The sequence below is a fragment of the Chlorocebus sabaeus genome, chromosome 23 (assembly GCF_047675955.1).
Source record: "Chlorocebus sabaeus isolate Y175 chromosome 23, mChlSab1.0.hap1, whole genome shotgun sequence".
Classification (NCBI taxonomy): Eukaryota; Metazoa; Chordata; class Mammalia; order Primates; family Cercopithecidae; genus Chlorocebus; species Chlorocebus sabaeus.
The window spans coordinates 81,431,491-81,448,525 of NC_132926.1; the positions used below are offsets into that span (position 1 = coordinate 81,431,491).

The following is a 17,035-nucleotide window of genomic DNA, read 5'->3' on the forward strand; positions in this document are numbered from 1 at the left end:
GGCTAATACTAATAATACCACTAAAGGGAGGTACCAAATGGGAAAGAAGAATAACAACATGTTTTTATTATATCTAAGGTATCACCAGTTATTTTTAAATGTACATATAGAGTTTTAGGGTTTTAGGTAAAAATCCTAACAATTTCATCAGCATGCTTGTTATGTATCTAATGAAGCTAAAATTTGGCATATAAGCTTTGTAGGTGATTTTGTTGATGCATTACCAAACACTTTAATAAAAATGTAGCTTATTATGATAATTATAACTAGATTTGCAGTATAGGGATGACTATATGAAAATAATAAAGGAATTTTCAATAAACATGACAACATTTCCATGTCCAGTTGAAGGGTGTCCTTTTCAAAGTAGTCATCTAGAGAAATTGTATATTTCTAATTAAGTTGGTGCTGGTGCTGCTGCATCCCCTTTAAAAGCAACTTGGAGACTATTTATGAAAATGATCCTCACTTTAAGTTGCCTTACTTATCAGAATTTTTTTTTTTTTTTTTTTTTTTTTTTTTTTGAGACAGAGTCTCGCCCCATCACCCAGGCTTGAGTGCAGTGGCACAATCTTGGCTGACTGCAACCTCTGTCTCCCAGGTTCAAGCGATTCTCCTGCCTCAGTCTCCCAAGTAGCTGGGACTACAGGCGCACATCACCATGCCCAGCTAATTTTTATGTTTTTAGTAAAGACAGGGTTTCACCATGTTGGCCAGGATGGTCTCAATTTCTTGATCTCGTGATCTGCCCACCTCGGCCTCCCAAAGTGCTGGGATTACAGGAGTGAGCCACTGTGTCTGACCACTTATCAGAATTCTTACTCTTTGATTCTTACTTCTAATTAGTGTTAATGAAAAAGCTAGCTTATAAATGATAGCAATTATTAAATATTCATTATTTCCAAGATACTACAATATATGATGTTTTCCATGTCATAAAATATAAGGTATGGGGCCAAATTTAATCCAAACGTGTTCTGTGCTAATAACATTTTAAATTAGGGATATTTAATACACAATATCTGTAGGTTTGGCTTCTCTTGGAAATTAAAAACTAAGAGTTAACAACACAGGCAATTATTTTCTCATAGTAACTATTAGTGGAATCTGAAGAGAGGCTGATTCCTTTAGAAGAACAAATACCTTCCACTTTAGTCTCTGTCACACATTATACATATATACACTGACATCACGGTGACTTGATTCACATGGAAAGCCAGTTGGCATATAGGTAAAAGTAAGTCTGCATTGTGGATGGCCAAATACTCCAATTTACTTCCTTGCCAGAGAATTATCTATCCTTGCCTTGTAGAACTTGGTTGCAGCCTTAGAATTTGTTTTGGCCAATAAAATGTAGGTGAAATTGAAATTTATCACCTTGAGGCAAAAGCTAATGAACTAGCATGTGGTGCATTATGTCTGGATGCTTAGTTATGAGACAATATTTGGGACAGAGGTTTTCACATCATCTTTGGTCATGGAGAAAATACTACAAAGAGCAGAATCATAGTTCATAACAAACATGTAGCAGAAGTAAAAAATAAATCTTTGTTGCAACCCACTGTGATTTGGAACCATATGTTAACTCTCTCTGATGTAGCCTATCCTGACTTACATGTACATTTAAATTACTTCCCTGGTCCCAGTAGCAACTGAGTTCATGATCCATGCTTTTCCTTTAGTTCTCCTCTAACTTCTAGAATGTGAAAAATTGAATCTCAGTAAGGTGAAATAATTTGTTCAGAGATCATGAAGTCAGTCTCTGAATATAGATCTGACTCCAAAGTCTATGTGTTTACTTTAATTCCTCAATCTCCTCCTGTTCCATAACACAATCAAGTATTGGAACTATGCCATTATTGCAATTTCTACCTCTTACTATACAGTAAAGATATAAAATGGCTGTAAAATTCACAGATTTCTGAAATATCTAGTCAAAGTAGATATGTTACTTTTACATAGTAGTTGCTAAACTAGAATAACGTTTTGATAGATTTTCTGATAAATCAATTACAAATACATGTATTAATTTTCAATTCTATAGTCTTATGTTTATTTTATAAACACATAATCTGAACCACTTTAAGATAATTTTAAATCATATTTATTGTTTTGCAAATAATAACCTAGACATTTCTTAATATTTTAAAAACCCCAACACAAAGTAATAAATTTGGCTTCTTTTCCCCACAAAAATGGGAAATACCTTTCAGTAAAGGAAATTTTAAATTATTTTTACATACCAGTTGGTTGCTGGAATTTATAGCTCTTTAACATGACATCAGCAAAAATAATTAGCATTAACTGATTAATACATAAAAGAAAACAGTTTACAATCATATGGTAAGCAAGAAACAAAAACTGATCAGAAAACACCGTTTTATAGTAATTGTCAAACTGATAAACTATTACAGTATAGTTTATCCCCAACATCTCTGAGCCCATTGATAGAGTACTTCTATACATATAAAGATATAATAAAGGATACAGTATTTATTGCAACAACAAATTAAAGGTTGTCAAAATGTATGTAACTTAAATACCCCCCCAACATTGATATAGTGGCTTCTTATTCCTTAAACATAGAAATTCCACTCTTCGCTGTAGAAAGATAAAGTTCTTTCATCAAAAGGCACATTCTTATCTGTAAGAAAAAGAAAAAACAAATACCATAAGTGTCCTTTCTGGAACAATTTTAAAAACATTCAGAACTATTCAGAAAGATTTGGAGAGGAAGGAAGAACATAATACAAGTATTTAAAATTATTAAAAAGAACACCAATAACACATGCTTATTTTGTCTAGATTAATTATTTCAGAAATTGTCTTTTAAACAGCAATTCTAACTTATTAAAGGAATTTTATATTTAACTACTGTGAGTAAAGACTAGGCTATATTCATAATAAAGTTTACCCTCATGTAATATTCATAAATGACTTTAGTGGACTTGAGTATACAATACAGTTGACTGTTGAATGACATGGGTTTGAACTGCATAGTACCCCTTAAGTTGGTACCACTTAGATTTTTTTCAATAAATACAGTCTAACGTTTTTTTGAGATCTGAGACAATTTGAAAAATATTATAATGAACTATGTACTTTAGAAATATCAAAAAAGGCTGGGTGCGATGGCTCACACTTGTAATCCCAGCACTTTGGGGGGCCAAGGCAGGCAGATCACTTGAGGTAAGGAGTTTAAAACCAGCCTGGCCAACATGGTGAAAGCCCGTCTCTACTAAAAATACAAAAATTAGCCAGGCATGATGGCACACTCCTGTAATCCCAGCTACTCAGGAGGCTGAGGCAGGAGAATCACTTGAACTTGGGAGGCGGAGGCTGCAGTTAGCAGAGATTGTGCCACCGTACTCCAGCCTGGGCAACAGAGCAAGACTCTGTCTCAAGAAAGAAAAAGAAATATTAAAAATTTAAGAAAAAACTATGCCATGAATGGATAAAATAAATGTAGATGCTGATCTATTTTATCATTTATGATCATAACATATATACAAATCTACTACAAAATGTTAAAACTTATCAAAACTTATGCACATAAGCACAGACTGTACATGGTGCTATTTGCAGCCGAGAGATAAGTAAATATAAAGATGCAGTATTAAATCATAACTGCAGAAAATTAACTATAATACATAGTGTACTACTGTAGTAATTACACAGTCCCCTCTAGTTATTATTATGGTGAGTTCAAGTGTTGTTGGTATTTACTTAAAACACCATGCGACACTAATCATCTCTACCTGGGCAATTCGTATCTCCAGTAAGTTGTGTATTGCATTAAAAGTGATCTCTCATGATTCTTGTATAGCTTCTACTGCACTTAGTGAAATATCATAAGCCTTGAATAACATGATGACACCCATACAAAATGCCACTATTGATAATGGAATTGCTTCTGCTGGAAGCAGAAAAAGTCATGACATTACAAAAAAAGAGCTGGATTGCTTGATATGTATTGTAGATGGAGGTCTGCAGCAGGGGTTGCCTGCCATTTCAAGAAAAATGAATCCAGCCTAAGGACCACTGTAAAAAAGGAAAAACAAACAAACAAACAACAACCAAAAAAACCCTGTGAAACTGTCACTGTAGTTTCATCAGCAAGCACAACATCTTTGCACTTTTTTTGAAATAACTTTTTATCTCATACTGAAAATTAAGCTTTTATGTGGTTACATGATTGCTATAAGAAATGCAAACCTACAGACTCTAATATGATTTGAGAAAAAGCAGATTCATTATATTATAATCTAAAGCAAAAGGAAGGTGGAAGATCTAAAGCTGAAAAATTTAATGCCAACAAAAGATGGTTTAATAATTTCAGAACGTGGTTTGGCTTAAAAAAAAAAATTGTCAAGATAGAAAGAGAAGTAGCTTCTGTTGACCAAGAGGCAACAGACCAGAGTCCCCAGAAACCATTCAGAAAATCACTGAGGAGAAAGGATATCTGCCTAAACAGTTTTCAATACAGATGAAAGTGCCCTGTTCTAGAAGAAAAATGCCACAAATGACACTTATTAGTACGGAAGAGAAGTAAGCAGTATGATTTAAGACCGAAGGGATAGGCTAATAGTACTGTTTCATGCAAATGCAGTAGAGTTTCTCATCAGGATTGCCCTTACATACAAAGTTGCTAACCACTAAGCTTTGAAGGGAAAAGATAAACACCAGCTACCAGACTTTTAGTTGTACAATAAGACCTGGACACTGAAAACTCTTTTTCTGGATTGGTTCCATTGACGCTTTCTCCCTGAAGTCTGGAAGTACACTGCTAGTAGGGGACTGACTTTTATAGTTCTTTTGATATTGGACAATGCCCTGGGCCACAAAGAACCCCATGAATTCAACACTGAACGCATTAAAATGGCCTCCAAATACAATGTTTCTAATTCAGCTTTGAGATAAGGGGGCCATAAGGATGCTTAGGCTCATTACACCCAGTACACTATGGAAAGGTTTATTCAACATTATGGAAGAGATCCCAATAGAGAGAACATCATGAAAGTCCAGAAGAAATATACCATTGAATATGCTACCATTTAATTAAAAAAGGCCTGAAAGCCATCAAGTGCAAAACAATAAATTCTGCTGGAGGAAACTGTTCCAAGATGTTGCGCACGACTTCACAGGATTTACAATAGAGCCAACCAAGGAAATCATGAAAGACATTGTGGATATTTCATTAAAAAAAAAAACAAAACCCGGTGGGGAATAAAAGATGTCAAGATAAAGATCTTGGAGTAATTCAAGAGCTAAGTGACATTCCAAAGGAACAATGAACAGAAAATGACTTGATCAAGATGGGTGCTTCTGAACCAGTGCCACATGATAAGGAAGAAGACGTAGAAGAAGCTGTACCAGAAAATAAATTGACAGTAGTCAATGTGGCAGAAGGATTCCAATTATTCAAGACTGCTTTCAGCTTCTTTTATGACATAGACCTTTCTGTGATATGGGCACTAAAACTAAAGCAGACTGTGGAAGTAGAGTTGGTACCAACAGAAACAGTTTTAGAGAAATGAAAAGGCAAAAAACTCAGATGTGTTTCTGTAAAGTTACACCAATTGTGCTTGCCTCCCCTTCCACCTCCTTCACCTCTTCTGCCTCTACCACCTCAAGACAGCAAAACCAGCCCCTTTTCTTCCTCCTCCTCTTCAGCTTACTCAACGTGAAAATGAGGATGAAGACCTTTATGAGAGCCACTTTCACTTAATGAACAGTAAATATATTTTATCTTCCTTATGATTTTCTTAATAACATGTTCTTTTCTTTAGCATACTTTGTTGTAAGAAAGGAGTACATAATACATATAACATACAAAATACATGTTAATTGACTGTTCATGATACTGGTAAGTCTTCCGGTTAACAGCAGGCTATTAATAGTTAAGTTTTTGGGAGTCCAAAAGTTACACGTGGATTTTTGATTGTGTAGTTGGTGCTCCTAGCCCCCATGTTATTCAAGGGCCAACAACAGTTATTCATTTCTATGGTTTCTATAAATACAGTTCCTTGTTCCTATTTCTAACCTTCAGAAATGAGGGTTACTAAGGCTACAAGCTACTAAATATAATCTATAAAACAATCAATGCTTTGGATATTTATAATACGGTAACAAAAATTATCCATACTAAAGACAAGATTTCCAATAAACATTACAATGGGGCAAGTTTGCCCATTTACTCTTATTGCCTAACTAGTTTATTGTAATATAAAACTATATTTTCAACACACACATTTTTATAGATTTTCATTCTAATTATACAACTTACTTTACTACTACTTAATCTAAATCCTGGCTTCCAAAAAAATTTCTGCTAGTAAGATCCATCATAATGAAAAGCATTTGATCAAACCAAATTAAAACAAAAACAAAAACAAAAAAAACCCCAAAGTGTGCAGATTTTACAAGTTAATAAATATTCCTTTATAATCATCAATAACATTTAGAACTTCATTGGAAAAACATCTGAAAATGAATAATGCTCTTTTTCATCTTGTGTTATCTGAATCTTTAGTCAGGAGTCTGTAATAGTTCTCTAAATGATTAGTATAATAATAATGAGGTTCTAATATATTTTTACTTTGAAAGCAAATTTAATCCTTTAAAAAATATACTGAAGGTTATTAAACAAACAAACAAACAAACAAAAAAACATGTAACACTTAGAATTCTATCGTATAGGCCTTATTCTTTTAATGCTTGTAACCCATGATAATACTGATAATGAATTTGTGGACTATGAAAAAAAGTCAATCTGTAAAATCAAAGTTGCAGTTTCATAAATGAGGAAAAGAACACAAAATGACTACAACCTAATCCAAATTCTATCACTAAATAGCCTTTTGAATTTGACTATATATGAGACCCTAAGGAATATCTACAATATTTTTTTCAAATACACAAGAAACTACCACATAAAGAGTCTCTTAAGGTATGGTTTCAGAAAGGCTTTTTGAGACTGATAATTAACCTCAAAACATATGCAAATAAGCATAACTGTCTATTTATGATCTATCAATCATATTACATTGTGTCCAACATTTTCTTGAAACTGTTTATGTTTATAAGACTGTATGACCAGTTCTCTCATTTAGAGTATTTCATTCCTTGAGTGGGAATTTCATCAGAATTCCATTCTGGATGCTTTCATGATGTTCAGCAGCTACTATAGGAACCACCACTCCACACTCCCTCCCTGGCATCACTCAACCACAGACCAAATGTAATACTGAAGAAGGCATTCTTATTTATATGCCCAATTGGAAATATTTTTAACTCATCAAGAATTAAACCAATTCTCTTCCAGTCTTAAGCATGGTCTTCCAGCCTTAAGTGAGGTCTCGAATTCCTGAACTCAAATTATCTGCCCACCTCGGCCTCCTGAAGTGCTGAGATCACAGGCGTGAGCCACCATGCTGGGCCTTCATAGGCTCTTATTTGATTAACTTGTATCTTTAAAAAAACAAAACAGGCCGGGCGCGGTGGCTCAAGCCTGTAATCCCAGCACTTTGGGAGGCCGAGACGGGCGGATCACGAGGTCAGGAGATCGAGACCATCCTGGCTAACAAGGTGAAACCCTGTCTCTACTAAAAGTACAAAAAACTAGCCGGGCGTGGTGGCGGGCGCCTGTAGTCCCAGCTACCCAGGAGGCTGAGGCAGGAGAATGGCGTGAACCCGGGAGGCGGAGCTTGCAGTGAGCTGAGATCTGGCCACTGCACTCCAGCCTGCGGCACAGAACAAGACTCCGTCTCAAAAAAAAAAAAAAAAAAAAAAAAAAAAAAGACAGAGAAACAAAACAAAACAAAAAAACCTTTAACTCAGTTGCCACGTACTCACTGAAATCCATGTTGCTATCCCTCAGTTGCTCTTTCTCAGGAATCCCATAGCAGTTTTAAAAAAGTGGAGTGTTAATATGGTATAAGAAAAATAGCTAAGGATTCCTACTCTCTGGAGGGGTGATATAGAAGTTGTAGAAGGTAGACTGGTTGATTCAAAAAAATGCCGCAGGCCTGGTGCGTGGCTCACACCTGTAATCCCAGCACTTTGGGAGGCCAAGGTGAGTGGATCACCTGAGGTCAGGAGTTCAAGACCAGCCTGGCCAACATGGTGAAACCTCGCCTCTATTAAAAATACACAAAGTTAGCCTGGCATGGTGGCAGGCGCCTGTAATCCCAGCTACTTGGGAGGCTGAAGCAGGAGAATCGCTTGAACCCGGGAGGCGGAGGTTGCCGTGAGCTGAGATCACTTCATTGCAGTCCAGCCTGGGCAACAAGAGCCAAAATCTATCTCAAAACAAACAGATAACAAAAACAAACAAACAAACAAACTCTGCAACAGAACCAGGAGCACACAGTATAATCCTAGTGGGTCTGCTAACAGGATGCTCTTTCGGCAATAATGGCAGGGATAGAGGCTGTGCTCCAAAACCAAGCAGGACAAGCTATCCCTCACCCGTGGCCAGCAAAGATAGAAGACTGCAAGTGTGATGGTTAATACTGAGTGTCAACTTGATTGGACTGAAGGATACAAAGTATTGATCCTGGGTATGTCTGTAAGGGTGCTGCCAAATGAGATTACATTTGAGTCAGTGGGCTCAGAAAGGCAGATCCACCCTTAATCTGGGTTGGCACAATCTAATCAGCACCAGCATGACTGGAATATAAGCGGCAGAAAAGTGTGAAAGGAGAGACTAGCCTGGCCTCCCGGCCTACATCTTTCTCCTGTGCTGGATGCTTCCTGTTCTCGAACACTGGACTCCAGGTTCTTCAGTTTTGGGACTTGGACTGGCTTTCCTTGCTCCTCAGTGTGTACATGGCTCATTGTGGGACCTTGTGATAGTGTGAGTTAATACTTAATAAATTCCCGTACATATATATTCCATTAGTTTGGTCCCTCTAGATAACCCTGACTAATACAGCAAGTATGACCTTTCCTATGAATGGTACTATATTTCAGAGTTTATAAGACACACATTTTTCACAATTTAAAATATCTGAACTTCAGACGCATCTTTCAATTGATGGCATCTTACAATAGCTGTCAGATGGGGGCAGTTCTTACATAGTTGCCATTGGCTGTATGTGTAGATCAAAGCTCTTTGCATTGTTGTCACTTTGAGTGAATTATATGCATTGTTGGTATTATAAGGATTAATTTAATGAGGTTAAAATACCTTCAAAAAGTTTATTTCATGAATCACCATTGAAGCAATTTTTTTTTGTATGCAGAAAGACATAAAAGAGAACAGTAAACTATAATTAATATCAGTGAAGCAAATATTTAGCACTAAACGATGACATTAATCCCATACATCCTTGCCCAAAACAAATATCTCTTAACATGGAAAGATAACCCGGATAAATGAAAACTCTGCTAGTTTCTGTTCTGAGAAACTATTATACACCAAACAATACAACTACAAACATAAATTGCCAAATTCTTCAGAAGGAAAGCACAATGAAAAAGTACTGAGAGGCTAGTGTGCACAATTCTTGTATAATTTAAAAATATCACAGTCGGGCACAGTGGCTCATGCCTGTAGTCCCAGCACTTTGGTAGGCTGAGACGGGTGGATTATCTGAGGTCAGGAATTCAGGACCAGCCTGCTCAACATGGTGAAACCCCATCTCTACTAAAAAATACAAAAATTATCCAGGCGTGGTGGCAGACATCTGTAATTCCAGCTACATGGGAAGCTGAGACAGGAAAATTATCTGAACCTGGGAGCAGGAGGTTGCAGTGAGACGAGGTTGTGCCATTGCACTCCAGCCTGGGTGACAAGAGCAAAACTCTGTCCCAATAAACAAACAAACAAACAAACCAAAACAAAACAAAACAAAAAATTGCTACATCATTTCACAATTTAACTGACAGCTATTTCTTTTCTTAATGATTTGCTTAAAATTAATGGTGTCTTAGATTAATTGAATAATGAAGTCTGTCTCCGAAGAACTTGGATCAATTTGAAGTGGAGAGGAGAAATAAGGGGTAGAATTTTTATCAGTAGGATATTTACATCCTGAATTGACAAAATTTAAGCTGAAAGTAATGGAACTAACTGGAATTTTCAGTTTTCCACCATTATAATATAAAATAAAGAAAAACTAAGACTGTTATATTCTTGCTCAACTACATTATATGGCAGTGACATGGATTACATACATCTATTTCAAATATATAGTCTCACATGAAAACAAACATAAGTAACCACAACATTTAATGCCTTGATGGCTTTCAACATATTTGAAATAGGTATGCAACACATTGAGCTATGCATGCTGCTAAGCTTAATAGGTAAAAACATTTTAAATTTTAAACATTCATTCTTCTAATCACCAAACGTGTTGAGTTTTTATTAACTGTGAGGAATATCACTTGGTACTGAATGGTCATCAAAAATTAGAGAAAAAAATATTAAAAAAAGAAAAACAATATCCTTCTTTATTAGTGCAAAACTAGAAATAAAGCTTGGAAATAATTCAGAAGGACAAAAAACATTGGCCTAGAAGGGAAGCCTGAATTATAGTGTCATCCTGATCAATTATATGCTGGATGTTCTTAAGTTTTTTGGATTTTTGTTGTTATTTTGGATAAACTAAATAGTTTTCAATTAAGACTAAGGATTGTCTTTTTAGGGTAGTCTACAAGATTAAAACAGGCAATTACAGAGATCAAAAACTGGGAAATATTTTAGAAGTGCAGTCCAACTATATTATTTGGCAGGCAATTTGGTAAGAAGGAGGATTCAAGAGATTGGTCTAAGGGCATTCAGTCAATAACAGAAGCTCAAGAAGCACTTAAGTCTATATGATTACGTTCTGTTGCTCCTTATTTTATCATAGTACTTCTCAGTTCTGGAGGATTTAGTCATTGAAATCTGAAGATTAGATCCTATGTCAAATGCTCAGTTTTCTATCATTTACAGAATTTCCACTGTACTAAAAGAAAAAAAAATGCTGCTCTAGTTATAGCAATGGATTCCTATTTCTTCTACAAACAAATGGACTATAAAATAATAAACAACCAAGACATCCTACTAGTATGCACTATGCTGTATCCTACACATTTATTGTACTGGATACCTCTTCTCTACGAAACTGCTATTCATAAATAATAATGTCTTAGAATCCATGCTTTCATTCAGTGACTCCCATCCCAAATATTTCTTTTTCATCAGTAGCCAAATTTAATCTTCAGCAAAATTTTGAAAAAAAATCATATAAAAGTTCTTTTTTGCTACCTGTTTAATGACAAACACAGCAAAGTTCCCTTTAAGAGAAAAAATTAAGTAGGAACGATCCTACCACCAACATACCAGTGGAAAAACTAAATATAAATTTCTAAAGTAAATATTAGTACTTTAATACAATCTTATTTTCTATTTACTTTGACTAAGGTTAGTGTTTATTCTGATACTATGTTATACCCAACAATTAAGACAGTGTTTTAGAAATTAGAACTATAGTATTTTCAAATTGATAACTGTTTGAATAAGATTTTCTTAATGGGGGTTTCTCACTAAACACTTGTATCAAATCTGCAATTTAATTCTGATATACTGATGTTAATAACCAGGAAATATTTCATGGCCAAGTACCTCATTGAGCACAAAATATAATCAACACGTACAATACAATAGTATACTTAATGAAGCATAACAGCAGTAGCCAAAAAGCAAATGTAGGGCTTTTTAAATTACATATTTGGCAGAAATTACTAAAGTAGCCTGAAATGACAGAAATATTAGCTTTTAGAATCTGTTACCAAGATTGTCAAAATGTCCTCTAGTTTATATCATTATAAAATAATTATTATTTAAAATGATTATAAAATAATTTTAAAATGTAATTTTTATTTTAAATTATTATGGATACATAATAGTTTTACACATTTGTAAGGTACATGTGATATCTTTATACAATCATACAATGTGTAATAATCAAATCAGGGTAATTTAAAAATAAATTTACTAAATCAAACAAAATAGCAAGAAAGTATTGTTTCCATTTGTTGTTTCATGGTGTAAAGCATTATTTTAAACTTGTGTTTCTTTACATTGCTTATGAGAATTTGTCTCCATTTTGCTTTGAGAAAAGTGATAGTAATTTTTAGTCAGCATATGCGGCCTCTGACTCCTCATCAGTTTTTTTTTTTTTCTGGAAAAGCTGAAAATTCTACCAACAGTTCAAGAACTGAGATTTGTTTTTCAGTTTTATAATTCCTTTGTGCAAAATGATTCAGCAACTAAACAAACAAAAAAAATGCCTCTAATTAACAAAATTAGGGTAACAATAGCACATTCAATAAAAGTTGTATTAAGCAGCACAAACTTTTTTTCCAGAAACCTACAGTTTTTCCCCATTTGATTGTACTGAGTCTCAATGGTTAACATACAAGACATAGTTGGTGGAATGGTGGTTTGCTACTCAATATCTATTCCACTTCAACTGATAAGCTTGAGCTAATCATGGTACTTCCATTTGCCTCCCCAGGTCCTAGTTTATGAATGATCTCATAATCTAATCCTGGACAATGATGTGAAAAAAATAAAAATAAAAAACAACTGTGCTGGAGGACTTTATGGAAACCTTTCTCATTCTTAAGAAAGATACATAAAAAAGTGTGGCCCTGACTTCCAGTTAAAGTTACCATCTGGTTGTAATTATAGGAACTGCTGGTACAATCCTCTTATCAACCTAAGAATAAAACCAGTACAGAACAGTGAGCAGAACCAAGGGAATCACAGAGGAGAGGAGCAAGACCCTTGAAGTACTGTGCCTGCTGAGGCCCCTATCTGTGATATTCTGTTACATGAAAAAACACACTTCCTTTAGGAAATTTATATTAAACCATATATTGGTGTTTTCGTATGGTTCAATTTAATATAAAGAAACAGAGAAAATACCCCACATCTTAATGACCAACAATATTTTGATGTATTTAAGACCACATTAAAAAGCACCCCTCTCAGAAAGAGCTGACTACAAAAACTAGTTTTGTAAAATCATAAGCAAGGAAATTCATTTGCCTCTCTGGAAATGACTTGCTTCCTGTTATTCTGTGGATAGAATCTTGAAAATGAAGAGGGACTAATTTTAAAAACCGTTAAAGAAGAAGACAGCACCAGTAAGGGATGATCTCACAAGAATTATTACCAGTTATACTGTAGACTAATTATATTCTGTACTACAATTGAAAAGGCAGACAAATCATACTACTTATATGCTTTATTTTGGGACCTATGTATTTGGAAAATTAACAGTAATACAAGTGGTAGTATAGAAGACATAGTGAGCAGAATCTAGAATTATCTTTAGGTGTAGTATAAATCAAATAAATATTAAACAAATGGAATGAGATTGATTGCAAGATATTGCAGATGAAGCCATTTAAACTAAGCCTCAGTTTTCCTATCTTTCAAATAAGAACAACAGGAACTACTCTGCAAGAAATGTTTTTAATTATTTCATAGTGAATTTAGATCCTAGCATAGTCTCTGATACATCCTGCACTAAGGGTATATTTTATTAACAAGCAGCTGTCACAATCACTCCTATTGTAGTTCTGTTACTTCACTCTGTCCAGGCTAGAAATAAAAATTCCTTTTATGAAAAACTGCACCATTTACTTAGATATTCTTTTCTGCTCTGGGTTTTAGTTATTTGAATATTATCCCCGCCCCATCCCCCCAGTAGAATATAGGTTCTTTGCTAATTTTTATTCAATAAGAGTCAGATTTGGGTGAAGAATTATAACAAGAGAGAAGTAAACAGCAACAGAAGTAAAGCCAAAAACTTTATTGCTAAAAAGTTCAGATAACTGAAATAGGACTTAGTAATTTCTAATAAAATATTTACTCCAAGAGCGAAAGCTGGACCGAGTGAGTCATCAGTTTAAAAATAACATTTTCAGTTTGAGGCCAGGTGCGGTGGCTCACGTCGGTAATTCCAGCACTTTGGGAGGTTGAGGCAGGTGGATCACCTGAGGCCAGAAGTTTGAGACCAGCCTGGCCAACGTGGTGAAACTCCATGTCTACTAAAAATAAAAAAACATTAGCCAGGCTTGGTGGTGCACATCTGTATTCCCAGTTACTTGGAAAGCTGAGGCATGAGAACAACTTGAACCTGGGAGGCAGAGGTTGCAGTGAGCCGAGATTGTGCCACTGCACTCCAGCCAGGGGGACAGAGCAAGATTCCGTCTCAAAAAAACAAAAACAAACAAACAAAGAAAAATTATAAGTTTGGAAATCTGTGGAACTGTATGTTTCTTTGTCCTTTAGAATCCAATTCAGTGGTACATTGTGCTCACATATAGAGTTCATTGATCAAATAAAAATAATGATTGGTTTGTATAAGACTGTCTTAACCATGTAGTTAGGACGTTTTCAGAGAGTTTAAAACTGGCTCAAGTGCTGTTTTATTAGGAAATGTCACATTCTATTAAGAAAAAAAAAAAAAAACTTTACTTGAATCAACTTTACTACATTTAATTAGACAGATTAATACAACTTCTTTAAGCAGGAATAATACTGAACTGTTTGTATTTATTTATTTATTTATTTATTTATTTATTTTTTGATTTATTTGAGACGGAGTCTCGCTCTGTCGCCCAGGCTGGAGTGCAGTGGCGAGATCTCGGCTCACTGCAAGCTCCGCCTCCTGGGTTCACGCCACTCTCCAGCCTCAGCCTCCTGAGTAGCTGGGACTATAGGCGCCCGCCACCACTACCGGCTAATTTTTTTGTATTTTTAGTACTGACGGGGTTTCACCGTGTCAGCCAGGATGGTCTCGATCTCCTGACCCCATGATCCGCCCACCTCGGCCTCCCAAAGTGCTGGGATTACAGGCGTGAGCCACTGCGCCCGGCCTGTTTTATTTATTAAATCATATCGACAATATTTTAAAGTACTTCTATAAAACTTTCAACAGTTCTAAAAAAAAAAATAATAATAATAATCAGGAATATCAGAGTCAGCAAGGGAATCATCTTTTCAGTTCAATGGTAAAACTCAAACTGTAGCAGTTATATGTTTCTGATATTCTTTGATGGCTGACTTTAGTTTGCCTTGGTTAACAAAATATGTGGCCAATATAATCAGTACAGCAACATATAACACATGTAACTATAGCCACCAGAGACTTTGCTGTAAAAATGGTTGTAAAACCTACTCTTTCCATTGCAGGGTATTTGTAGCAATCTTGGCAATGGAAAGTAGATTTATTGACAACAATAACAACAGTAAAAGATGCCACATTTCTGGACCTTTCTATTACTTTATAATAAAGTAACAGTAAAGTAATATATATACACACATATATATATACACACACACTTAAGTATATACTTTGTATATTGAAGTATATATATTTATATATTTACTGGAACATAAAAATATAAATTTAAATAAATATTTCTATATACTTATATATTTATTGGAATATATATGTATATATTGAAGTACTTAAATAATCACAAGGAAAAGCAGTTATGTGAAAATTATGCACATAATTCACCACTTAACTGTTTTCTAAAATCCAGGATTTTATGGGGAAATTTCTTGATAAAGCAATTTACAATTACATTAGAAGTAACAGAAAATCTGAATAGCTCTATGTGTATTAAATAACTCTTCCCATCCAATAAAAAAGTCCATTCACTTAACAGTTTCACTCATTTGTTCTATTAAATACTTAAGGAAGAAATAATGGCAGTGTTACACACATTTTTACACACATAGATGCAAAGGGATCACTTCCTAGCACATTTTATGAGAAACAGAAATCCTAATTTCAAAACATGATAAAGATACTGTAAAAGACACACACACACACACGTATATATATATACACACATATGTGTGTGTCTTTATAAACACTTTAAGAAAACATTAGTGAATTGAACCCAACAGTATATAAAAGGATACCATGACAAAGGAGGATTTGTCTCAGGAATATTATGTTGGTTTAACATTCAAGAATCAATTAATGAAATTCACCATATTTATTTACTAAAAGAAAAAAACAATCACTTTCAGTACACGCAGAAAAAGTATGTGACAAAATTCAAAACTATTCATGATAAAAACTCTTAGCAATCTAGAAATAGTAGGAAATTTACGTATGCTAACAAGCAATATCTACAAAAAAAACCTGACAGCTAACCTACTTAATATTGGGGCTAGCTTTATCTGATATTTACTTCTTATAATGCTACAGCAATAAAAATTATTTGATATACAATATGCATATAATCTGGGATATCCAACTATTTTAAAATCCACCTATTAGCAATCTTAATTCCCTCTGCAATCTTTGGCCATCTTTGTCATGTAACTGAACAAATTTACAGGATCTAAGAGATTACGATGTAGGCATTATATAGCTGTTCAAGTTCCTCTTTCAGTGCCTAAAGAGATCTTATATATCCACATAAGTATTGACTTTTTCTTCCAATTTACTGGGGGGAAAATGGTATTAACCATGAGTATCATTTGTTACTAAAGTGAGCCACAATAAGATCAGTGTGCAAGTTTCACACAAGAAAAGTTAAAAATGTTTAATGAAGTGATAGTGTAATGCATGTTTAACCTCTAATATCAACACTAAAAAATCAGATAGGGTTCTGCTCATTGAATTAAAAAGTCAGATAGGGTCCTTCTTCAAATAAAGTAATGGTGTTTGGAATGTATATCTCATTGTAGAAAAAAATTTCTAAGCCACAGAAGGTAATAGGAATAAACACACCTCTTCTCACACCTCTTTAAAAATGCTGTTACATGGTAGAAATGTGGCCACCTTCTCCAAATTACACTCACCCTGATTCCCGACCTCTGTGCTTAGACTGAAAAAAATAGCACAGATATCTAGGATCCAGTGTGAGTGTAATTTAAATGATGTTTAATATTGTTTCAAGAAGAGAATAAGAGGAGAATAGGAAAACTGTGTGACCATTCTTTGCTTCTTTGTGCCCTGAAAAATCCATCCTTATTGCTCATTTAAAAAGAGAAAAGGAAATCTGG

The 17,035-nt window shown here is 34.6% G+C and overlaps 1 protein-coding gene across 1 annotated transcript in view; it reads right to left on the reverse strand.

Annotated features, from left to right (window-relative positions):
• Positions 1-2,088: 2,088 nt before the first annotated feature.
• FAM174A (family with sequence similarity 174 member A) overlaps positions 2,089-17,035 on the reverse strand; it is a 44,088-nt gene continuing 29,141 nt past the window's right edge. Inside the window, exon 3 of the mRNA XM_008014046.3 lies at positions 2,089-2,644. Within this exon, the coding sequence (XP_008012237.3) occupies positions 2,641-2,644 (4 nt within the window). The 3' untranslated portion in view covers positions 2,089-2,640. The remainder of the gene's footprint in view (positions 2,645-17,035) is intronic.